The 25688-nt window shown below is 36.9% G+C and overlaps 1 protein-coding gene across 1 annotated transcript in view; it reads right to left on the reverse strand.

Annotated features, from left to right (window-relative positions):
- Positions 1-1048: 1048 nt before the first annotated feature.
- The window catches only part of SCRG1 (stimulator of chondrogenesis 1), a 30871-nt gene continuing 6231 nt past the window's right edge, over positions 1049-25688 (reverse strand). The window contains exons 2-3 of the mRNA XM_036075531.2: positions 3392-3647; positions 1049-1218 (exon numbers count right to left, since the gene is read on the reverse strand). Coding sequence (XP_035931424.1) covers positions 1164-1218; positions 3392-3633 — 297 coding nt within the window. The 5' untranslated portion in view covers positions 3634-3647 and the 3' untranslated portion in view covers positions 1049-1163. The remainder of the gene's footprint in view (positions 1219-3391; positions 3648-25688) is intronic.

A 25688-nucleotide genomic window follows, 5' to 3' on the forward strand; every position in this document is an offset into this window, starting at 1 on the left:
CTTCTCCCTCTCCCACTCCCCCTGCTTGTGTTCCCTCTCTCGCTGTCTCTCTCTCTCAGTCAAATAAATAAATAAAATCTTAAAAAAAAAAAAAAAAGAATACAAGTTCCAAAAGGACAAGGCCATCTTATTTATTACTGCATCCCCAAATCTAAATCATAGCTGGCACTTAGCAAGCATTTAATAAATTTTTATAGCATGAAGGACTTTCTGAAATTACCTCTGATGGCCACTAGTCAATGCATACTTCCTAAGATATGGGGCATAGTCCAAAGCTGCCTCTATCAGAAAATATCTTTCAAGGCATCTGTTTTATTTACCTTTAACATTCATGTGACTTTAATTCTAATCCATTACATGTTTCTTTTAATATATGTTATTCTAAAGAAGAATTGATACATGAGGGATAAACATCATAATTTTAAGGATACAGCTGTGTGTGAATGTGTGTTGTGTATGGGCTACATTTGATTTTTAGCAAATATGTTAAACTCAATTTAATATCTAAAAAATGGGTTTAAGAATACTTACCGTGAAGGTTTTTGTTGTTTTTTGAGAGAGCGAAGTGAAAATGCACTTAAAATTCTTGGCATACATAATATGTACTTAAATATTGGCTTCCTTTATCATCTTTTTTTTTTTTTTTTTTTTTTTTAAGTAAACTCTCTTCCCAACATGGGGCTGGAACTCAGGACCTGAGATTGAGTTTCATGCCCTACCAACTGAGTCAGCCAAGTGCCCCAGCCCTTTTACCCTCTTACTAGAAATCTTCTAGATTCCCTTCTAAGAACCTCAATTTATATCTGATTCTTTCCATTAAGTATACATGGTCAGTAACTGTCAACTAAGAGCTAAAAGTTCTCAACCTTTGAGCAAGGAGTATGGCTGATCAACTATTCAAAAAGCCTGAGCCTACTGAACACCTCATAGATGAAAATTTTCTAGCCCAAATTTTTAACCAGTGCCAACAATGTCCACAGAAAATTTAAATTGAATTAATTTTTATTACTACTTATTTAAACACAAGTTTACTGTCTTAGACAAGTAAGACTTTATAGAATCTGTGCTTTATTGCATGGATAGAAACTTGAAATGCAGTTATGTTGACATAGTGCAATTTGTGGGAAATGAGAGATGATGTTCTCTGGAATACATGAAGATTCTCAATGATTGTTGCAAGGAATCACAAAAGAGATCTTTGGTCCAAAGAAGATATCTCTGAAAGAAAGTAGGACATCAGTTAAATTCAGGTGAAAACTAAGATATCTATGAGTCTTTAGTGGGTTAAAAATGGACAATGATTTCCAGGATTTCAGACATAACTATTCTTTTTAGGGAATAAAGTACCAAGAGAATGAGTGGGAGGACTTGCCACAGGAGCAACAAAGATCAAGAAAGTAATCAAGTCTCCTACTTTCCACCCCTTTGCCTTTGATATTATGCTATCCTTTATCTATAAAGAAAAGGAAAAATTAAATGATTTCAAAACCTTATGATCATACCGGAAGTATTATTTCTCTGATATGAGTGGAGATGGGCCATGAAGTTTAAATCCACAGATAAGAAATAGAAGGTTAAAAAATTCTTAGAATGTCAATAAATAAATTTCTAGGTTTTATAGGGAAAGGACAAATGTTAAGCTATTCAACTCAACTGTTACTGAAAAGATCACATTAGGTAAAGTATTAAAATGCATGAAAATAATATAAAATTTTATCAGGATTATGGCTCATTAGAAATATACTTAGTGTGTAAACTATAATGTAAGTATAGTTTACACTGCTGTATCATGTATTTGAAAGTTGCTAATAGAGTAAATTCTAAAAGTTCTCATCACAAGGAGAAAACATTTTGGGTAACTATATGAAGTGATGAATGTTAACTACATTTATTATGGTAACCATTTTGTGCTATATGTCTGCCAAGTTATAATATTGTATACCTTAAACATACAGTGCTGTGTGTCAATTATATCTCAATACAAATGAGAGGAATATAGGATGGCAAATTAGAATTTGTGTTTACAGGGGGAAAAAAAGAAATATATTTAGCAATATAAATCTGTTGGTACTGGGGAAAAGGTAAGCAAAATCAGATAGAAATTACTTTTGTGCATCCAGACTTCTATTCTCATCCATTAACACAGATGGTCACAAAATTATATCATAAATTAAATACAAGTACTTCTCAATAAATTGGCTTCAGGTCTTACAATTACAAAAGAGCAAACATGGTATTTTAATATTAAATAGCATTTCATTTATGTAGTCTGGGAAAAATTAAGTCATTTTAATGGAATCCGTTTACTCACGTTCTTGATATCATTTAGTACAAGTGATTCTCAAACTTTATCATGCATCAGAATCACCTGTAGGATTTGTTAAGCCATAGTTGCTGGGCCTCACCTCCAGTCTTCCTAATTCAGTAGGTCTGGTCGAGGGCTCCAGAATGGATATGCATCTTTAATAAGAACTAGGTGATATTGAAGCTGCTGATCTGGGAACCACACATTAAGAACCCAAGTGCCTTGTTAGAAAAAATATCTGGTCCAAATCAGAAGACCTGGATTTTAGTTTCAGTACTGATATTAACGAGTTGTGTGGGATGACGCTGGTCACTTTACCTCTCTGCATCTTTCCTTCGTAAGATGATTATATCTGTTCTTTCTACCTCACAGGTTTCTTAGAAAAATGAAAATATGATGACATGTGTTGAAAGTAATTTGAAAGAGCTAATTTCAGTATGAAATAGCCAAGATCATGGTATTTGAGGCTCTTCAGTATCAGAAGAAGATGATTTTAAAAACAAGAACCAAAAAAAATTATTGATTTATCTGCCACTGTATTATCCTTAAAATGCATCTCTTTTCCAAGTCAGTAGATAATTTTTATTTAGTTCATTTCTGGTTAACTCATACATAGAGCTAGAAAGTTTTTCTTTGACCATTACCACTTCTCTGTCCAATTAATTATGTGGCCCTGTTCACTAGGATCTTTTATCTAAAGCCTTTTATTGGTTTTCAAATTGATTTAAGATATCAACCTTAAAGTTGGCCTCTCCTACTGGTAGATTTTTTTGTGGTAAAAGTCAGGGAATTTAGAATTTAATATATTGGAGTGTTATTAATTTTCTGGATTATATTTAGTTTTTTGTTTGTTTGTTTTTTGGGTTTTTTTATATATTTAGTTTTATTAAAATCTGCCAAACTCTGTTTCTTAAATGAAAACAGTTTCATACACAATGGTGATGATCCTAGAAAATAGCTGAGATTTAAGTAGGATTTTACTAAAAAAGGGTGATTAATTTCAGCAAACACATATAAAGTTGTCTTAAGAAAGAGTTGTTATGCATACATTTCATAGCCATATACTTTGTGATTACATTTCCTTACTTTGGGCAGCAGAGCAATTCGCTGAAGTTGCAGTAACAGATCATCTCACATCCCTTCCCATCCCAGAAGTGATCCTGGACGTTGACATCGATCTTTGTCAGGTCAGTCACTCCCTCTGGAAGGTTGTGACAGTTGCGATCTTTTAGGGTCTTTCTGTAGCAAGAGAGGCGACTGGCAGGCATGGCTTGGACTCCTAGCAGCAAAGTTAGCCCAACAGCGACAGCAAGTACTATAAATTTCATCTTGGCTTTTTGCCCTGAGATAGAAGAAAAAGCAAAATGTGTCAGTGTTTGTTTTTTTAAAAGATGAAATTCATCTGAACACAAAGTTCTGTAGCATTCTCATAAATATTTGGATAAAAAGATTGGGAGTTGATCTTTTCTACTCTCTTCTTTGTGTTTCTCAAGTGTAATTTTATGACTACTGACAATAAAAATCCCTTAGAATAATTGTTAAAAATCAGATGCCCCCGGGGGCGCCTGGGTGGCTCATTGGTTAAGGGACTGCCTTCAGCTGGGGTCATGATCCCAGGGTTCTGGGATGGAGCTCCGAGTTGGGCTCCCTGCTCTACAGGGAGACGGCTTCTCCCTCTCTGTCTGCCACTCCCCCTGCTTGTGCTCTCCTGCTTTCTGTCTGTCAAATAAATAAATAAAATCTTTTAAAAAAAATCAAATGCCCGGGTTCCACAACAAAATATTAGGTAAGAAATGCTGGGGATCAGGGGGAGGTGATAGTAAGAGCCAGAATCTGCATTTTTAAGTACTCAAAGTAATTTTTTATTTTTGGTATATTCAGTAGAGAAGAACTGTTTTTTAAGGTGGTAAAACTCAAGTGAATTTCTAGAACTGCTTTTTATGGTGGTCAAAACTCAAGTGAATTTCTAGAACGAATACCATCAAGTTCAGTGGTTTTGTTTTGTTTTTTTTAAGATTTTATTTATTTGTCAGAGAGAGAGATCACAAGCAGGGGCAGAGGGAGAGAGACAAGCAGACTCCCCTCTGAGCAGGGAGCCTGATGCAGGGCTCAATCCCAGGACCCTGGGATCATGACCTGAGCCGAAGGCAGACACTTCACCAACTGAGCCACTCAGGTATCCCAAGTTCAGTGGTTCTTAACTTGCATATCCTAACAACAACATTGTCAAATAACTTGGGTTCCACTCTGACAGGAACAAAAAACCTATCTATTCTGACATTGAGAAATAATATTCTATACATATAGTTCAATTAAGTTTTTAAAACCTACCAAAAATATTTTGGGGGCTCATTTTTGTTGCAAATTTTTAGTAATATTGTGAATTTTTATCCCATGCAGATTACTTCATCCTAGCCTCATTGAAAACAGAGACTTGAATTTCCCCTAATAAACATTTAGCCCTGTTCTCAAACACCTACCATGCTGGGGAGCTCATTATTGACTAAGTCAACATATTCTACTGATGCAGTTCTAACATTTCCCTTACTGTAAAATATTTTTTGTAGCTTCTACCAACCAGTCCCAGTTTAAGCTCTTGGGGTCATACCAAGCAAGTGTTTTTCTCTTCCAGGAGAGAATTCTTTAAATACAGTATTTGCATACAACTGTGGAATATTCATCATCTATTTTTTTTCTTTTTTTTTTTTATCATCTATTTAATCAGGCTTCTCTGGCTTTCAGGTTAGACATGAAAAGAATGGAGGCTATTGTAGCAAAGAAAAACTAGCAAAATAGTGGAGGAATCAGAATCAGAATCCACAGCCATTCAGATTTCATCTTGTTGACAGATGCCAGAGGATCTTTCCTACCGTGAAATATTAAAAAGAGGAGAAGACATATAGGTATATTGTACTTTGAAAGAAAACAATGTTGTTGAAAGGAAATTTTTGTATGAAGTTTTCAGTGACTTGATACATCTTAAAGGTGAATTAATTTAGGTAAGATTGTGGATTTTTTAAAAGGACACTTATTTTAGAGTAGTCATTGGTTTACAATAAAATTGAAAGGGCGGTACAGATTTCCCATATACCCTCTGCCCTCACACATGCATAGTCTCCTAAATATCAACATCACTCACCAGAACGGTAATTTTTTTTTTTTCCCAAGATGAACCTGCATGGCACATCATAATCTCCCAAAGGCCATAATTTCATGCATGGTGCTGTACATTCTATGGGTTGGACAAATGTATAATGACATTTATCCATCATTACAGTATCATACAGAATATTTTCACTGCCCTAAAAATCCTCTGTGATCTGCCTATACATTTCTCTCTCCTTAACTTCTGGCAACTACTGATGTTTTTTATTGTCTCTATAGTTTTACGTTTTTCAGAATGTCATATAGTTGTAATCATACAATATGTAGCCATTTCAGATTGGCTTCTTTCACTTAGTAAAATGCATTTAAGTTTCCTCCATGTCTTTTCATGTCTTGACAGCTCATTTCTTTTAGTACTAAATAATATTCCATTGTCTGGATGTACCACAATTTATTTATCCATTTACCTACTCAAGGACATCTTGGTTGCTTCCAATTTTTGGCAAATATGAATAAAGCTTCTGTAAATATCCATGGACCAGTTTTTGTATGGTCATAAGTTTTCAACTCCTGTGGATAAATACCAATGAGCACAATTGCTGAATTATATGGTAAAAATTGTTTAGTTTTGTAAGAAACTGCTAAACTGTATTCCAAAGTGACTATACCATTTCACATATCCACCAGCAACATATGAGAGTTCTTGTTGTTTCATATCCTCACTAGTATTTGGTGTTGTCAGTGTTCTGGATATTGGCCATTCTAATAGGTGTGTAGTGATATCTCATTGTTCTTTTAATTTGCATTTCCTTGATGACATATGATGTGGGGTGTCTTTTCATATACATATTTGTCATCTGTATGTCTTCTTTGGTGAAGAATCTGTTAAGGTCTTTGGCCTATTTTTTTAATCGGGTTGGTTGTTTTCTTATTGTTGAGTTTAAAAGAGTTTTTGTATATTTTGGATAACAGTCCTGTATCAGATGTGTATTTTGTAAGTATTTTTTCCAGCCTACAGCTTATCTTCTAATTCTCTTGACATATTCTTTCACAGAGAAATTTTAACTATAATAAAGTTTAGCTTATCAATTATTTCTTTCATGGATTATGTTTTTGGTGTTATATCTTAAAAGGCATCACCATATCCAAATGTTGATTTTATTCAACAGAGTTTTATAGTTTTTCTCATATACATCTTGTATATATTTTGTCAGATTTATACCTAAATATTTTATTTTGGGGGGTGTTAATGTAAATGGTATTGTTTTTTATTTCAAATTCCACTTATTCATTGCTTGTATATTGGAAAGCAACTGATGCTTGTATATTAACCTTGTATCCTGCAACTTTGCTATAATCACTTATTAGTTCCAGAAGGTTTTTTGTTGATTCTTTTGGATTTTCTACATAGGCAATCATGTCATCTGCAAAGACTTTATATACTTTATATACCTTTTATTTCCTTTTCTTGCCTTATTATATTAGCAAGGACATTCAGTATGATATTAAAAAAGAATGGTGAGAGGGCACTTTCTTGCCTTGTTCCTGATCTTAGTAGGAAAGATCTGAATTTGTCACCATTAAGGATGTTAGCTATAGGTTTTTTGTAGATAGTCTTTACCAAGTTGAGAAAGTTCCCCTCTATTTCTAGTTTACTGAGAACTTTTATCATGCATGTGTGTTAGGTTTTCTCAAATGAGTTTTCTGCATCTATTGATATGATCATGTGATTTTTTTTTTAGTCTATTGATGTGATGGATTGCATTAATTAATTTTCAAACATTGAACCAGCCTTGCATACCTAAATCACATTGACTGTGGTATATCATTCTTTTTATACTTGTTTGGATTCAATTTGCTAATATTTTGTTGAGGATTTTTGTATCTATGTTCATGAGAGATATTGGTCTATAGCTTTCTTTTCCTGTAAAGCCATTATCTGGTTTTGGTATTACAGTAATGCTGGCCTCATAGAATGAGTTAGGAAATATTCCCTCTGCTTCTATCCTCTGAAAGAGATTGTAGAGAATTGGTATAATTTCTTCCTGAAATATTTCATAAAATTTACTGGGGAACCCACTTGAGCCTGGTGCTTTCTGTTTGGGGAGGTTACTAATTATTAACTCAATTTCTTTAATAGATAGAGGTCTATTCAGATTGTATGTTTGTGTGAATTTTGGCAAACTGTGTCTTGCAAGGAGTTGATTCACTCATTTTGTTTAACAGATTTATGGGCATAGAGTTGGTCATAATATTGCTTTATTAGCCTTTCAATTTGCATGGGATCTGTAGTGATGTTCCTTCTTTCATTTCTGATATTAGTAATTTGTGTCCTCTTTTTTTTCTTAGTTTACTTGGCTAGAAGCTTATTGATTTTTTTAAAATCTTTTTAAAGAACCAGCTTTTGGTTTCATTGATTTTCTCTATTGATTTCCTGTTTTAAATTTCGTTGATTTCTGCTCTAATCATTTTTTATTAAAGTATTGATTTTTATTTTCTTTTTATTGTGAAAAACTTCAAATATATACAAAACAGATATAATGGTTTAATGAACCTCAAACTACTCATCTATTAGCTTCAATTTTTACCACCCCATAGCCTCCCTTATATCACCTATACCTCCACTTTTTTTCTCCCTCAATTTTGATTACTTTGAAGCTAATTCTAGTCATCTCATCTTATCCACAAATATTTCAGTATATTTCACTAAAGGTAAGGACTTTTAAAACTCGTAACACAATATCCTTTAACATAACTAAAAAAATTTAATAATTTCTTCAAATCATCAAAAAGCCAGTCATTCTTTAAGTTTTTCACTTGAATTCCTAATTTTCTCCTTTTAATTTTTTGATTGAAGTGTAGTTGACATATATTAGTTTCAACTGTACAACATAGTGGTTCAGCAATTATGTACATAATGAAATGTTCACCATGATAAATGTAGTTACCATCTGTCATTATACAAAATTATTACAATATTATTGACTATATTCCCTATGCTGTACTTTTTCATCCTTGTAACTTCTTTATTTGATAACCAGAAATGTGTATCTCCTAATCCCTTCCACCTATTTTGCCTATTCCCCAACCCTCTTTCCTCTGGCAACCACTAGTTCTCTATATTTATGAATATTGTTTCTCATTTTTGTTTGTTTTTTAGATTCCACATATAAATGAAATCATATGGCATTTGTCTTTCTCTGACTTGTTTCACTTACCTGTTCTAATTCTTGTTATTTCTTTTTTTCCTGCTTACTTTGGAGCAAATTGAATTTGCTCTAGTTTCCCAAGGTGGAAACTGAGATAATAGTTTTAGATCTTTCTTCTTTTCTAATATTTGCATTTAATGCATTCATAAATTTCCCTCTAAGCTCTGCTTTTGCTGCATCCCACACATTTTTTCTTTTTCTCTTTTTTTAATTTTATTATGTTGTTAGTCACCATACAATACATCCTTGGTTTTTGATGTGGTGATCCACGATCCATTGTTTTCGTATAACACCCAGTGCTCCATGCAGTACGTGCCCTCCTTAATACCCATCACCGGGCTAACCAATCCCCCCTCCCCCCTCCCCTCTAAAACCCTGTTTGTTTCTCAGGTCCATAGTCTCTCATGGTTCATCTCTCCCTCCAATTCCCCCCGCCCATTTTTCCCTTCCTTCTAATGTCCTCCATGCTATTCCTTATGTTCCGCAAATAAGGGAAACCATATGATAATTGACTTTCTCTGCTTGACTTATTTCACTTAGCATAATCTCCTCCAGTCCCATCCATGTGGATGTAAAAGTTGGGTATTCATCCTTTCTGATGGCTGAGTAATATTCCAGTGTATATATGGACCACATCTTCTTCTTTTTTTTTTTAATTTATTATTTTTTTTTGTAGTTTTTAATTTTATTATGTTAGTCACCATACAATACATCATTAGTTTTTGATGTAGTGATCCACGATCCATTGTTTTCGTATAACACCCAGTGCTCCATGCAGTACGTGCCCTCCTTAATACCCATCACCAGGCTAACCAATCCCCCCTCCCCCTCCCCTCTAGAACCCTGTTTGTTTCTCAGGTCCATAGTCTCTCATGGTTCATCTCTCCCTCCAATTCCCCCACCCCCCCATTTTTCCCTTCCTTCTCCTAATGTCCTCCATGTTATTCCTTATGTTCCACAAATAAGTGAAACCATATGATAATTGACTTTCTCTGCTTGACTTATTTTGCTTAGCATAATCTCCTCCAGTCCCATCCATGTGGATGTAAAAGTTGGGTATTCATCCTTTCTGATGGCTGAGTAATATTCCATTGTATATATGGACCACATCTTCTTTATCCATTCATCTGTTGAAGGGCATCTCGGCTCTTTCCACAGTTTGGCTATTGTGGACATTGCTGCTATGAACATTGGGGTGCATATGGCCCTTCTTTTCACTACATCTGTGTCTTTGGGGTAAATACCCAGTAGTGCACTTGCTGGGTCATAGGGTAGCTCTATTTTTAAATTTTTGAGGAACCTCCACACTGTTTTCCAAAGTGGCTGTACCAACTTGCATTCCCACCAACAGTGTAAGAGGGTTCCCCTTTCTCCACAGCCTCTCCAACATTTGTAGTTTCTTTCCCTGTCCATTTTTGCCATTCTACCTGGTGTAAGGTGGTATCTCAGTGTGGTTTTGATTTGGATTTCCCTGATGGCTAATGATGATGAACATTTTTTCATGTGTCTGTTAGCCATTTGTATGTCTTCTTCAGAGAAGCGTCTGTTCATCTCTTCTGCCCACTTTTTGACTTGATTATTTGTTTTTTGGGTGTTGAGTTTGAGAAGTTCTTGATAGATTTTGGATACCAGCCCTTTATCTGTAGTGTCATTTGCAAATATCTTCTCCCATTCTGTGGGTTGCCTCTTTGTTTTGTTGACTGTTTCCTTTGCTGTGCAGAAGCTTTTTATCTTGATGAAGTCCCAAAAGTTCATTTTTGCTTTTGTTTCACTAGCTTTTGGAGATGTATCTTGAAAGAAGTTGCTGTGGCCGATGTCAAAGAGGTTACTGCCTATATTCTCCTCTAGGATTTTGATGGATTCCTGTCTCACATTGAGGTCTTTCATCCACTTTGAGTTTATCTTTGTGAATGGTGTTAGAGAATGGTCGAGTTTCATTCTTCTGCATGTGGCTGTCCAATTTTCCCAGCACCATTTATTGAAGAGACTGTCTTTTTTCCATTGCATGTTTTTTCCTGCTTTGTCAAAGATTATTTGACCATAGAGTTGAGGGTCCATATCTGGGTTCTCTATTCTGTTCCATTGGTCTATATGTCTATTTTTGTGCCACTACCATGCTGTCTTGGTGATCACTGATTTGTAATATAGCTTGAAATTGGGCAACGTGATGCCCCCAGCTTTGTTTTTCTTTTTCAACATCTCCTTGGCGATTCGGGGTCTTTTCTGATTCCATACAAATTTTAGGATTGTTTGTTCCAGCACTTTGAAAAATGTCATTGGAATTTTGATCGGGATCGCATTGAAGGTATAGATTGCTCTGGGTAGCATAGACATTTTAACAATGTTTATTCTTCCGATCCATGAGCATGGAATATTTTTCCATCTTTTTGTGTCTTCTTCAATTTCTTTCATGAGTGTTGTGTAGTTCCTAGAGTATAGATCCTTTACCTCTTTGGTTAGGTTTATTCCGAGGTATCTTATGGTTTTTGGTGCGATTGTAAATGGAATCGTTTCTCTAATTTCTCTTTCTACAGTTGCGTTGTTAGTGTATAAGAAAGCAACTGATTTCTGTGCATTGATTTTGTATCCTGCCACATTACTGAATTGCTGTATGAGTTCTAGTAATTTGGGGGTGGAGTCTTTTGGATTTTCCACATAGAGTATCATGTCATCTGTGAAAAGACAGAGTTTGACTTCTTCTTTGCCAATTTGAATACCTTTTATTTCTTTTTGTTGTCTGATTGCTGTTGCTAGGACTTCTAGTACTATGTTGAACAACAGTGGTGAGAGTGGGCACCCTTGACGTGTTCCTGATCTTAAGGGAAAGGCTCTCAGCTTTTCCCCATTGAGGATGATATTCTCTGTGGGGTTTTCATAGATGGATTTTATGAACTTGAGGAATGTTCCCTCTATCCCTATACTCTGGAGAGTTTTAATCAGGAAAGGATGTTGTATTTTGTCCAATGCTTTTTCTGCATCAATTGAGAGGACCATATGGTTCTTCTTCCTCCTCTTATTAATGTGTTCTATCACACTGATTGATTTGCGAATGTTGAACCACCCTTGCATCCCGGGGATAAATCCCACTTGGTCGTGGTGGATGATCCTTTTAATGTATTGTTGGATCCTATTAGCTAGGATTTTGTTGAGGATTTTGGAATCCATATTCATCAGGGATATTGGTCTGAAATTCTCCTTTTTGATGGGGTCTTTGCCTGGTTTGGGGATTAAGGTAATGCTGGCCTCATAGAATGAGTTTGGAAGTTTTCCTTCTGTTTCTATTTTTGAAACAGCTTCAGTAGAATAGGTATTATTTCTACTTTGAATGTTTGGTAGAATTCCCCAGGGAATCCATCAGGCCCTGGACTCTTGTTTTTTGGGAGGTTTTTGATCACTGCTTCAATCTCGTTACTGGTTATTGGTCTATTCAGGTTGTCAATTTCTTCCTGTTTCAGTCTTGGCAGCTTATAGGTTTCCAGGAAGGCCTCCATTTCATCCATATTGCTCAGTTTATTGGCATATAGTTGTTGATAATAATTTCTAATAATTGTTTCTATTTCCTTGGTGTTAGTCGTGATCTCTCCCCTTTCATTCATAATTTTATTAATTTGGGTCCTTTCTCTCTTCTTTTGGATAAGTCTGGCCAGTGGTTTATCAATCTTATTAATTCTTTCAAAGAACCAACTTCTAGTGTCGTTGATCTGATCTACTGTGTTTCTGGTTTCTAATTCATTGATTTCTGCCCTAATTTTAATTATTTCTCTTCTAATGCGTGGCTTAGGCGTTGTTTGTTGCTTTTTCTCTAGTTCTTTAAGGTGTAGAGTTAGTTGGTGAATTTGGGATTTTTCTATTTTTTTGAGTGAGGCTTGGATGGCTATGTATTTCCCCCTTAGGACCGCCTTTGCAGTATCCCATAGGTTTTGGACCGATGTGTTTTCATTCTCATTGATTTCCATGAATTGTTTAAGTTCTTCTTTGATTTCTTGGTTGACCCAAACATTCTTGAGCAGAGTGGTCTTTAGCTTCCAAGTGTTTGAATTTCTGCCAAATTTTTTCTTGTGATTGAGTTCCAGTTTTAGAGCATTGTGGTCTGAGAATATGCAGGGAATAATCTCAATCTTTTGGTATTGGTTGAGACCTGATTTGTGACCCAGTATGTGGTCTATTCTGGAGAAAGTTCCATGTGCGCTCGAGAAGAATGAGTATTCTGTTGTTTTAGGGTGGAATGTTCTGTAAATATCTATGAGGCCCATCTGGTCCAATGTATCATTCAAAGCTCTTGTTTCCTTGTTGATTTTCTGCTTAGATGATCTGTCCATTGCTGAGAGTGGAGTATTGAGGTCTCCTACAATTAATGTATTGTTATCAATATGACTCTTTATTTTGGTTAACAGTTGGCTTATGTAGATGGCTGCTCCCATGTTGGGGGCATAGATATTTACAATTGTTAGATCTTCTTGTTGGATAGACCCTTTAAGAATGACATAGTGTCCTTCTGTGTCTCTTATTACAGACTTTAGTTTAAAATCTAATTTGTCTGATATAAGAATTGCTACCCCAGCTTTCTTTTGAGGTCTGCTGGCATGGAAGATAGATCTCCATCCCTTCACTTTCAGTCTGGATGTATCTTTAGGTTCAAAATGAGTCTCTTGTAGACAGCATATGGATGGGTCCTGTCTTTTTATCCAATCTGCAACCCTGTGCCATTTTATGGGAGCGTTTAGGCCATTCACGTTGAGAGTGATTATTGAAAGATATGAATTAATTGTCATCATGTTGCCTATGAAGACGTTGTTTTTATAGATTGTCCCTGTAAATTTCTGTTGTAGATCACTCTTGGGGTCTTTCTCCTTTTATAGAACCCCCTTAATATTTCTTGCAGGGCCGGCTTAGTGGTCACATATTCTTTCAACTTCTGCCGGTCGTGGAAGCTCTGCATCTCTCCATCCATTCTAAATGAAAGCCTTGCTGGATAAAGTATTCTTGGCTGCATGTTCTTCTCATTTAGTACTCTGAATATGTCTTGCCAGGCCCTTCTGGCTTGCCAGGTCTCTGTGGATAGGTCTGACGTTATTCTGATGTTCCTCCCTCTGCACGTAAGGAATCTCTTCCCCCTAACTGCCCTTAAGATGGTTTCCTTGGTTGTATCTCATTGAGGTTTGATTCACCTCACACCAGTCAGAATGGCTAAAATTAACAAGTCAGGAAATGACAGATGTTGGCGGGGATGCGGAGAAAGGGGAACCCTCCTACACTGTTGGTGGGAGTGCAAGCTGGTGCAGCCACTCTGGAAAACAGTATGGAGGTTCCTCAAAAAGTTGAAAATAGAGCTACCATATGATCCAGCAATTGCACTCCTGGGTATTTACCCCAAAGATACAAAAGTAGGGACCCGAAAGGGTACGTGCACCCCGATGTTTATAGCAGCAATGTCCACAATAGCCAAACTGTGGAAAGAGCCAAGATGTCCATCAACAGATGAATGGATAAAGAAGATGTGGTATATATACACAATGGAATATTATGCAGCCATCAAAAGGAATGAGATCTTGCCATTTGCAACGACGTGGATGGAACTGGAGGGTATTATGCTGAGCGAAATAAGTCAAACAGAGAAAGACATGTATCATATGACCTCACTGATATGAGGAATTCTTAATCTCAGGAAACAAACTGAGGGTTGCTGGAGTGGGGGGGTGGGGTGGGAGGGATGGGGTGACTGGGTGATGGACACTGGGGAGGGTATGTGTTCTGGTAAGCGCTGTGAATTGTGCAAGACTGTTGAATCTCAGATCTGTACCTCTGAAACAAATAATGCAATAGATGTTAAGAAAGAAAAAAAGAAGAAGAAGAATGTAGCAGGAGGGGAAGAATGAAGGGGGGGGAAATCGGAGGGGGAGAAGAACCATGAGAGACGAAGGACTCTGAAAAACAAACTGAGGGTTCTAGAGGGGAGGGGGTTGGGAGGATGGGTTAGCCTGGTGATGGGTATTGAGGAGGGCACGTTCTGCATGGAGCACTGGGTGTTATGCACAAACAATGAATCATGGAACACTATATCTAAAACTAATGATGTAATGTATGGGGATTAACATAACAATAAAAAATTTAAAAAAAAAAAAAAAGATGGTTTCCTTGGTTCTAAGATTTGCAAATTTTACTATTACACCCCAGGGTGTTGGCCTGTTTTCCTTGATCTTGGGCGGGGTCCTCTCTGCCTCTAGGACGCGAATGTTTGTTTCATTCCCCAGATTAGGGAAGTTCTCAGCTACGATTTGCTCAAATACATCTTCTAGCCCTCTCTCTCTCTCCACTCCCTCCAGGATTCCAATTATTCTGACATTGGAACGCCTCATGGTGTCACTTATTTCTCTGATTCTATTTTCATGGATTCTGAGTTGTTTTTCCCTGGCCTCCTCTTTTCCCTTTTTATCTATCATACTGTCTTCCAGATCGCTTATTCTCTCTTCTGTCTCAGTTACCCTAGCTGTTAGATTATCTAGATTGGATTGGATCTCATTGATAGCATTTTTAAGTTCTGCCAATTCAGCTTTCCTTTCTGCCCTTAGAGACTCTATGTTGCCATTAATTGATTTCTCCATTCTAGCCATTGTCTTCACAATTGCTAGCCTGAATTCCATCTCCGACATCTTGGTTATATCTGCATCCATTTGTAAATCTGCAGCATAAGTCATAATCTCTGAGTCTTTTCGATTTGGGGGCTCCTCCTCCTAGTCATTCTGTTGATGGGTGTTTGAGGGAATGTATAGAGTCCAAATTATTGACCAGAACCCAAGCAAGATGCACCTGTTTTCTTGGGACCTTAGGGTTGCTGGCCTGTTGTTTTCCCAGCCTGTCTTCTGCAGGAGGGGCCTGCCGCGCTGTTACTCAGGCAACCCTGTTTGGGCGGAGTTGCCCTGCCCCCCTGTGGCGGGGGATGGGCTCAGCGGGAATCAGTCTTTGTGGCTTTTGTTCTCTGGCGGCTTTCCCTGGTGGCTTTTCATGTCTCTTCTGCGAGTCAGAGCGGAAGAGACCGTGTCCAACCCTCTGCCTCAGAGCAGAGAGACTGCAGTCTGTTCTTCAGTGAGCTCTCCAGGCCACACCATCTCCGTTTCTGTCCGTGCTGCTATAAACTGCAGCGGCCTGGGTTGTGCGCCCCTCTGCAGCGCTCCCAGTCCTGCCTCCAGGTTGGAGCATGTCTCTGCCCTTTGTGCTTCTAAAACCGCCAGCAGCTCCCAGTTCATCCGCGTGACCCCGCCGCTCCGGTTTTCCATCCCCGGGGGCTGCAGTTCGCAGGCGCGACCCCACCACTCTGGGTTTCCACCCCGGGGGCTGCAGTTCGCAGGCCCGACCCCGCCACTCCGGGTTTCTGACCCGGGGGGGTGGGGGGCTGCAGTTCGGAAACCCGGGGCATGCAGTTCGCAGGCGTTACCCCGCCGCTCAGGGTTTCCGCCCCGGGGGCTGCAGTTCGCAGGCGTGACCCTGCTGCTCCAGGTTTCCACCCCGGGGGCTGCCCTAAAGTCTTTTCCCCACCGCTACCGGTCTGCGAGTCTGTGCCCATCCCCAGCGCGAGAGGCTGTCACTCACCGGCAGTGTAGGATCCCCGCGGCCAGGCACCCTCCCGCTGCCGTTTATCCCCCGATATCTGCCAGCGGAATCACGAGTCCCTGCTTCGCACCTCAAAACCAACCGCCTGCGATATTCTGTTTGTAGAGATCCAGATCTTCTTACATCTCAGGGTGGCTTCGTGGGTGCTCAGAGTGGTCTGGTAGATACCCAGCTCAATTCCGGGGACCGGTTGAAATAGGGTCCCCTACTCCTTTGCCATCTTTCCCCCCAATCCATCCCACACATTTTGATATGTTGTTTTCCTTTTCATTTAGTTCAAAATATTCTAAAAGTTCTCTTGAGAGTTCTTTTTAGCCCCAACATGTTATTTAGAATTCTGTTAATCTCCATCTATTTGGGGATTTTCCAGTTATCTTTCTGTTATTGACTTTTAGTTTAATTCCATTATGGTATGAGAGAAGAAATTGTATGATTTCTATTCTTTTCACTTTGTTAAGTTGTGTTTTATGGCCCAGAATGTGATCTGCCTTGATGAATGTTCCGTGTGAGTTTGAGAACAATGTGTATTGGCTATTAGTGGGTGAAGTAGTCTGTAGATGTCAATTATATCCAGTTCATTGGTGGTGTTGTTGAGTTCTACTGCTGGATTTGTTCCATTTCTGTGGGGTGTTGAAATCTATGATATATGGATAGTGGATTCATCTGTTTTTTCTCACAATCCTATCAGTTTTTACTTAATGCAGTTTGATGCTCTTTTGTTAGGCACATACTTGTTAAGAATTGTTATGTCTTATTGGAGAATTAACCCGTTTATCATTATGTAATATCCTACTTTATTCTTGATAACATTCTTTTGATGTCTGCTCTGTCTCAAATTAATATAGCTACTCCTGCTTTATTTGGTTAGTGTTAGTACAGTGTATTTTTCTCCATACACTTACTTTTTAGCTATATGTCTTTTTTTAAAGTTTTTATTTTTAAGTAATCTCTACACTTGACGTGGAGCTTGAATGCACGACCCCGAGATCAAGAGTCACACTCTCCTCCAACTGAGCCAGCCAGGTGCCTCTATATGTGTCTTTATTCTTGAAGTAGGTTTCTTGTAGGCAACATATAGTTGGGTTGTTTTTTTTCTTTCCTTCATAGTATCATTCTCAATTCTTTACTAACATCTATAATAACTGCCATAACAAGATACCACAGATTGGGTGGCCTAAACAACAGAAATTTATTTGTCACAGTTCTGGACCCTAGAAGTACAAGATCACAGCAGATTTGGCCTCTGTCATTGGCTACCAGATGGCCTCTTTCTCACTGTGCCCTCCTATTGCTTTTCTTTTGTGCACATGTGGAGAGAAAGAGGGAGAGAAGTGTCTGGTGTTTCTTCCTCTTCTTCAGTCCTATTGGATTAGAACACTGTGCTTATGAGCTCATTTAACTTTAATCACCTCCTTAAAGGCCCTATCTCTAAATGCAATCACATTGGGGGTTAGAACTTCAACATATGGATTTGGAGGGGGGCACAATTTAATATTATTCAATCATAAAAAAGAGTGAAATCTTGCCATCTGCAACAACATGACTAGAGCTAGAGAAAATAATGCCAAGTGAAATAAATCAGTCAGAGAAAGACAAACACCACATGATCTCACTCATATGTGAAATTTAGGAAACAAAACAAATGAGCAAAGGGAAAAAAGGGAGAATGAGAAACCAAGAAGCAGATTTCCAACTACAGTGAACAAAGGATGGTTATAAGAGGGGAGGTAGGTGGGGGAATGAGTGAAATAGGAAATAGGTATTAAAGAGTACACTTATCCTGATGAAAAAAAAATAAAAAATGTTTTTAAATTATAAAGCATTATATACAAAGTTTAACATTGGGTCATGCTTTTTGATCCACTCTGATCATCTGTCTTTTAATTGGGACATTTAGACCATTGATATCCAAAGTGATTATTTATATATTTGGACTAATATCTACCATATTTGTTTTTGTTTTCTACTTGTTGCCTGTTCCTTGTTCCTATTTTTCTCTTTGACTTTTTTTCTGCCTTCTTTTGTGGTTTTAATTGAACATTTTATATGATTCCATTTTCTCTCCTTTCTTAGCATATTGGTTATACCTTTTTTTTTTACTTTTTTTTTTAGTGTTTGCCCTAGAGTTTGAAATATACATTTGCAACTAATCTACATCCCCTTTCAAAAAATACTATACCTTGGGGCACCTGGGTGGCTCAGTCAGTTGAGTGTCTGACTCATGATTTGGGCTCAGGCCATGACTTTATGGTGGTAAGATTGAGGCCCATGTCAGGCTCCTGGCTCAGTGGGGAGTCTGCCTGAGATTCTCTCTCTCCCTCTCTCTACCACTCCCCTCCCACTCTCTCTATCAAATAAATAAATCTTTATTTGAGGGGGGAAGGGGAAGAGGGGGAAGGAGAGAAGCAGACTCCCTGTTGAGCACAGAACCCAACTTGGGGCTCGATCCCATAACCCCAAGATCATGACCTGAGCCCAAATCAAGAGTCAGACACTCAACTGACTGGGCCACCCAGGTCCCTTTATATATAAACATACATATACATATATATATGATCTATACATAAACATGCATAATTGAATATATCAATGCTATTATTTATTTTTTATCATTGCTATTATTTTGAACAAACTATTATCTGTTAGATCAGTTAAGAATAAGAAAAATTAATTTTTCTTTTACTTATTTCTCCTCTCATGCTCTTCTTTTCTTTATGTAGATCTGAGTTTCTGACCTATATCATTTTCTTTCTCTCAAAAGAACTTATTTTAACATTTCTTGCAAGCCAGGTTTACTAGCAACAAATTTTCTCAATTTTTATTCGTCTGAGAAAATCTTTCTTTTTTATGTTTGAAGGATAAGTTTGCAGAGTACAGAATTATAGGTTGAAATTTCTTTCTCTCAACAGTTTAAATATTTCACTCCATTCTCTTTTTTTTTTTTAATTTAAATTCAATTAGCCAACATATAGTACATCATTAGTTTCTGATGTAGTGTTCAATGATTCATCAGTTGCGTATAACACCCAGTGTTCATCACACCACGTGCCCTCCTTAATGCCCAATTACCCCATCCCCCCACCCACCTCCCTTTCCACAACCCTCAGTTTGTATCCTGGAATCCAGAGTCTCTCATGGTTTGTCTCCCTCTCTGATTTCTTCCCATTCAGTTTTCCTTCTCTTCCCCTATGATCCTCTGCTCTATTTCTTATATACTCCATTCTCTTCTTGCTTGCATGGTTCCTGAAGAGAAGTTGGGTATAATACTTATCTTTGTTCCCTATAAGTAAGGTGTTTTTTACCTCTGGTTTCTTTAAGGATTTTTTTTTAACCTTTGATTTTCTGTAGTTTGAAAATTATATGTCTGTGTGTAGTGTTTGGGACATATATCCTGTTTGGTGGTCTCTGAGCTTCCTAAATTGGTGGTTTGGTGTCTGACATTAATTTGGGTAGATTCTCAGTCATTATTGTTTCAAGTATTTCTTCTGTTCCTTTCTCTCTTTCTTTTCCTTCTAGTATTCCCATTATGAGTCTGTTATACCTTTGTAGTTGTCCCACAGTCCCTGGATATTCTGTTCCATTTTTTTTTCAGTCTTTATTCTGTGCTTTTGGAGGCTTCATTTATTATATCCTCTAGCTCAGTGATTCTCTCCTCAGCTGTGTCAGGTCTGGTAATGAGCCCATAAAAGGCAAGCTTTATTTCTGTTAAAGTGTTTTTCATCTCTAGCATTTCTTTTTTGGTTCTTTCTTAGAATTTCCATCTCTCTGCTTACTTTGCCCATCTGTTCTTGCTCTCTGTGTACTTTATCCATTAGAGTCCTTAGTATATTAATCATAGTTGTTTAAATTCCTGGTCTGATAATTCTAACATCCCTGCCATGGGATGTTCTGATGCTCATTTTATCTGTTTTTTAGTATGCCTTATAATGTTTTCTTGATAGCCACATATGATGTACCAAGTAAAAGGAACTGCTGTAAATAGGCCTTTAGTAATTTGATGAGATGTGAGGGGAGAGGAAGCATTTTATAGGCCTATAACTAGGTCTCAGTCTTTTAGTGAGTCCATGCTTCTGAGCTGTGATTTTCACAAGTGTTTCTCAGGTTTTTTTCCCTCCCCTCTTTGGTTGGACAGCAAGCCTAGAGCCAGCTGCAGTTGGATATTTCTCTTTCACTAGGTCAGTTAGGCTCTGAAAATACCTTGGCAGGTTAGGTTCTGGTTAAGTAGTTTCTCCTGAGGGCAGGCCTACTTAAGAACAGAGCACTCTGGCATATTTCAAAATGGTTCCTTTTTCTTCCCCCTGATGAAACCCTGAGGGGATTTTTCTGTTATTCACTGTGTGTACTTGGTTCAGTCTTAGACGTAAATCTCACAATATTGTGGGGGACCAGCATGACTGGGTCCTTGTGGAGTTGTTAACTCTCAGAGTTGTCCACAGTGAGCCTCCACCAATTCATTGATTAGGTTCAGGCTTTTTGTTGGTGGTGGGTTTTTTGTTTTTTGTTTTTTACTCTGGCACTGGTTCCCATGACAGTTTCTACTACTGAGTCTTGGCTCTGGGAAGACTTTAATTCCTATATTCATCTGCCTGTCTTCCCAATCTCAGGGGCATGGTTTCCCCTGTGTCCTCCCCTCTCTCATGAATCCAAGAAGAGTTGTTGATTTTTCAATCTGTTCAGGTTTTTACTTATTGTTAGGACAGAGTAATGATTTCCAAGCTCCTTACATGTGCAACTGTAAGAAGTGTGATAAACCAGAAGTCTGATAAAAAAAAATTTGATAAACATATTCACTGCTTTTTTCTAAACTTAGAAACTAAAAATATTCCTTCATACTCCAAACGAGTTTAATATTTTCTTTGTTTCATAATCTAATTTGAATAATTTTGGGCTTTTCTTTTATGTTTTCTTAGAACTTTAAATATTTAATTTAATCCCAACTCCAACATTAGTGAAAGAAAAGACAAATATGAGATCTATTTCACTTTATATTTTTTCAGATTTGATGGAGCAAGATACTTAGTGTTGTATTACATCACAATCTAATATATAGACATATAATAATGCCTTCCAATAAACTTATTACAGGTCATAGTTAAAGTTTTATATTTTAAAAAGTATAATTCTCTGAGGTGCTCTAGTTCTCAATTACTTCAGATCAGGGTCTTCCTTATACCCATTAGATAGGTAATATTTTTTAAAAGAGCCACATTTCTTGACATTTTTTTTCAGGTTAATCTTCAAAGAAGGTTAACTAGACCTTCTGTTCACTGAACATTTACTATGTGGCAGGAATCACCACAACCATTAAGCTTTCAACAATATATTGAGATATAAAACAAAATTCTACTATATAAGCAAAATATTTTTGAAGAGTTTTATTGAGGTAAAATTGACATATAATAAACGGTAAATATTTAAAGTATACATTTTGATAAGCTTTGGCATATGTATATTCCCATGAAACCATTACCACAATCAAGATAATGAACATATCTGTTATCCCTAAGTTTCCTCATGCCCTTTTGTAGTTCATCACTCTTACCTCCTCCCTTCCCTCCACTCTTACCAGATAACAACTTATCTGCTATCTCCAGAAATAAATTTGCATTTTCTAGTTTCACATAAATAGAATCATAAAATATGTACTCGTTTTTTCTGGCTTCTTTCACTCAGCATACTTATTTTGAGATTTATATATGTCATTGCAGGTATCAATAGCTGATTTCTTTTTATTGCTGAGAAGTATTACATTATATATGCTTTAGATTGTTTATCTATTTACCTGTTGATGGTCATTTGAGTTGTTTTATGTTTTGGGCTATTCTAAATAAAGCTGTTTTGAACACTTGTGTATAAGTCTTTGTAAGGTCATAGCTTTCATTACTCTTTTTTTTTTTTTAAGATTTTATTTATTTATTTGACAGAGAGAGACACAGCGAGAGAGAGAACACAAGCAGGGGGAGTGGGAGAGGGAGAAGCAGGCTTCCCACGGAGCAGGGAGCCCGATGCGGGGCTCGATCCCAGGACCCTGGGATCATGACCTGAGCCAAAGGCAGACGCTTAACCGACTGAGCCACCCAGGCGCCCCAGCTTTCATTAATCTTAAACTAATACCTAGAAGTAGAATAGCTGGATTGTATGATAGGAGTATGTTTTACTTTATAAGAAATTGCCAAATTGTTTTTCCAAAGTGATTGTACCATTTTTACATTCCCACCATCAGTGTATGAAAGTTCCAGTTTCTCCACATTCTCTCCAAGACTTGGTATGGTCAGTCTTTTTAATTTTTGGCCATTCTATTAAGTGTCTCATTGTGATCTTATATTGCATTTCCTTAATGATTAATGGTGTTGAGGCCCTTTTCATGTACTTATTTGTCATCTGTATGTCTTCTTTGGTGAACGACATGTTCAAATCTTTTGCTCTCTTTTAAAAATTGGGGTGGTTTTCCTGAGTTTTGAGAGTCCTTTACATATTCTGGATACAAGTTCTTTATCAGATATATACTTCCTAAATATTTACTCTTTATCTATGGCTTTCCTATCACTCCCTTAACAGTGGGCTTCAAAGAGAAAAAGTTCTTAAAATTGATGAAGTCTGATTTATCAATATTCTCTTTTTCTTAAAAAAAAAATGCTTTCATTGTCATATTTAAGAAATCATTGCCTTACTCAAGGTCACAAAGACTTTCTCTTATGTTTTCTACTGGTTTTATAATTTTAGGTTTCCTATTTAGTTCTGTGATCTATATTAGTTAATTTTTTATTTAGTGAGTGGTGTGGTTGAAATTCTTTCTGCATTTCTTCATACAGTGTCCAGTAGTTTCAGTACTATATTTGAAAAGATTGTTGTTTCTCCACCAAATTGCCTTTGCATCTTTGTCAAATATCAGTTTTCAACATAGCTGTGAGCCTGTTTCTGGACTCTATTCTTTCCATTGATCTATTTATTTATCTTTATGCCAATATTATAGTTTTGATTACTGTCACTTCTTAATAATTCTTAGAATCATGTAGAATTAGCTCTGAAACCTTCTTCTTTCACAAAGTTGTTTTGGCTGTTATAGGTCTTTTGCATTTCTGTATGAGTTGTATTATCAGCTTCTCAATTTTACAGAAAAAGCCTTCTGAAATTTTGATTAAGATGCATTGAACCTATAGATAAATTTGGAGAATAATGGCATTCTAATGGCATTGGATCTTCGGACCCTGAATATATTTTTCCATACTTTTATTTTTACTCATTTGTGGTTTTAGATTTCCAATGTGTTTCTTATAGGTAGTCTATCATTTGGTCTTGCTTTTTTATCCAAACTCTCTGGATATATTTATCCAATCTCTGCCCTTTAAGTGGAACATTTAGATCATTTACATTTAATGTGATTACCGACATCATTGGGTCTAACTGACTGAGCCACCCAGGTGCCCCAACATCATTAGGTTTAAATCTATCAACTTGCATTTTGTTTTCTGTTTGGTCTGTTTGTTCTTTGTTCCTTTTTTCCTCTTTGTATGTGTCCTTTTGGATTAATTGAACTTTTGTGTGTGTGTGTGTGTGTGTGTGATTTCATTTTACTTCCGTGGTTAGCTCATAGCTATAATTCTTCATTTTGTTATTTTAGTGGTTACCTTAAGATTTATAGTATATATACTTTAACTTATCATTTCCTTCAAATGATATTATACTTTACATATAGTATAAAAACTTTACAATAGTATACTTCCATTTCTCTTATCCCATCCTTTATGCTATCACTGTTACATATTTTACTAATGTATATGTTAAAAACTCAAAATATATTATTATTGTTGCTTAAACAATTGTATTTTAGGGCATTAGATAATAAGAAAAAATCTTATGTGTTTATTCATGTAGTTTCCTTTTCAAGTGCTCTTCATTTTTCTGTGTAGATCCATGTTTCCAACTGATATCATTTTCCTTATGCCTGAATGATATCCTTTAATATTCTTATAGTGTTAGGTTTTCTGGTGAGGAATTCTTTAAACTTTTGTATGTCTGAAACTGTCTTTATTTTACATTTGTTTTTGAAAGATATTTCTGCTGGTTATAGTATGGTAGATTGACAGTTTGGATTTTTTTCAACACCTTGAAGATGTATCTGTTCTAATATCTTTGTTGCTAATACTAACATATGTATTAATTTTGGGTTGGTTTCAATTGATTATTCTAGTTATGAGTTATGTTTTCCTACTTTTTTGCATACCTAGTAATCTTTGATTGGATTTCAGACAGTTTAAATTTTGCATGGTTGGGTGCTGGATATTTTTGTATTCTTATAAATATTCTTGTGCTTTGTTCTGGGATGTAACTAAGTTACTTGGAAACAGTTTAATTCCTTCAGGACTTGCTTTTATGATTTGTTAGATGGTTCTAACTCAGCCTAGGGCTAATTATTCCTCACAACCGAGGCCATTCCTTCCTGAGTATTCTACCCAATGGCCAATGAATTACAAGTTTTTTTCAATTTGTCTTTATGAGTATGCCTGACTTTTTGTGAGTGCCAGACATTCTGTTCTCTAATCCTTTCAGATTTTTCTCCCTGACCATGGATAGTTTCCTCATCTGCATGTACGAATCAGTTTTCTGAATACTTCAGTGGGTCCCTCTGCAGACATCCAGCATTCTCTCTGTATCTTTCTCCTCTCCAGTACTCTGTTCTGTGAATTGTGGCTGTTTTAGTCTCTCTGACTCTCAGCTCCATTTTCTCAATTCAGGGAATCTTCAGGACTCTGTGTTCCCTCTCCTTTTATTTTACCAGCCTGGAAATTCCCTCAAAACAATAGAGTTGGGGAAATCTACCTCATTTGTTTCCCATCTCTCATAAGATGATGTACTTCCTTGCTTGGAATCCAGTGTTTTGATAGAGGTTCTTTCATATGTTTTGTCTGGATTTTTTTTGTTGTTGTTTCAGAAGAGTGAGTAAATCTGGTTCTTTTTATTCCATCTTGGGTAGAAGCAAAGCTTTCTATACTACTCTTACTATTTGCAGCTATTTTTGGAGGAATACTAAGGACAGATAGCCAAATCTTACAGATTCTAAAAATGAGTTGTGTGGTACTCTGATAATTTTAATACTTAAGCCAAATTCTCAGAACTATGTTTTTCTCTTCCACAACCTTTCCAAATTGAATTATGGTTGCTCTGACTCCGATCTCTTGGATAGGGTAAGAGCTACTGGGTCCCAAAGGACAACAAATAAGACCCATTATGGTTTACACAAGGAGCCATTCAGTCTGCCCTTCCTATTTCTGGAATGATGCTTGTATATTTTGTTCTAATTGATTTAGGCTGCTGAAAAATAGCCTGAAATCATTCTTTTATCTTTAGGCCCAAATCTTCATATACTGCTTCAGGCGACTTAGAATTTCTCTGCCCATACCAAGACCAAGCTGGCAAGAGTATTCAGGAGAAGAGCAGCCAATATTGAGAAAGTGAGGGAG

This window comes from Halichoerus grypus, chromosome 3 (assembly GCF_964656455.1).
Source record: "Halichoerus grypus chromosome 3, mHalGry1.hap1.1, whole genome shotgun sequence".
Classification (NCBI taxonomy): domain Eukaryota; kingdom Metazoa; phylum Chordata; class Mammalia; order Carnivora; family Phocidae; genus Halichoerus; species Halichoerus grypus.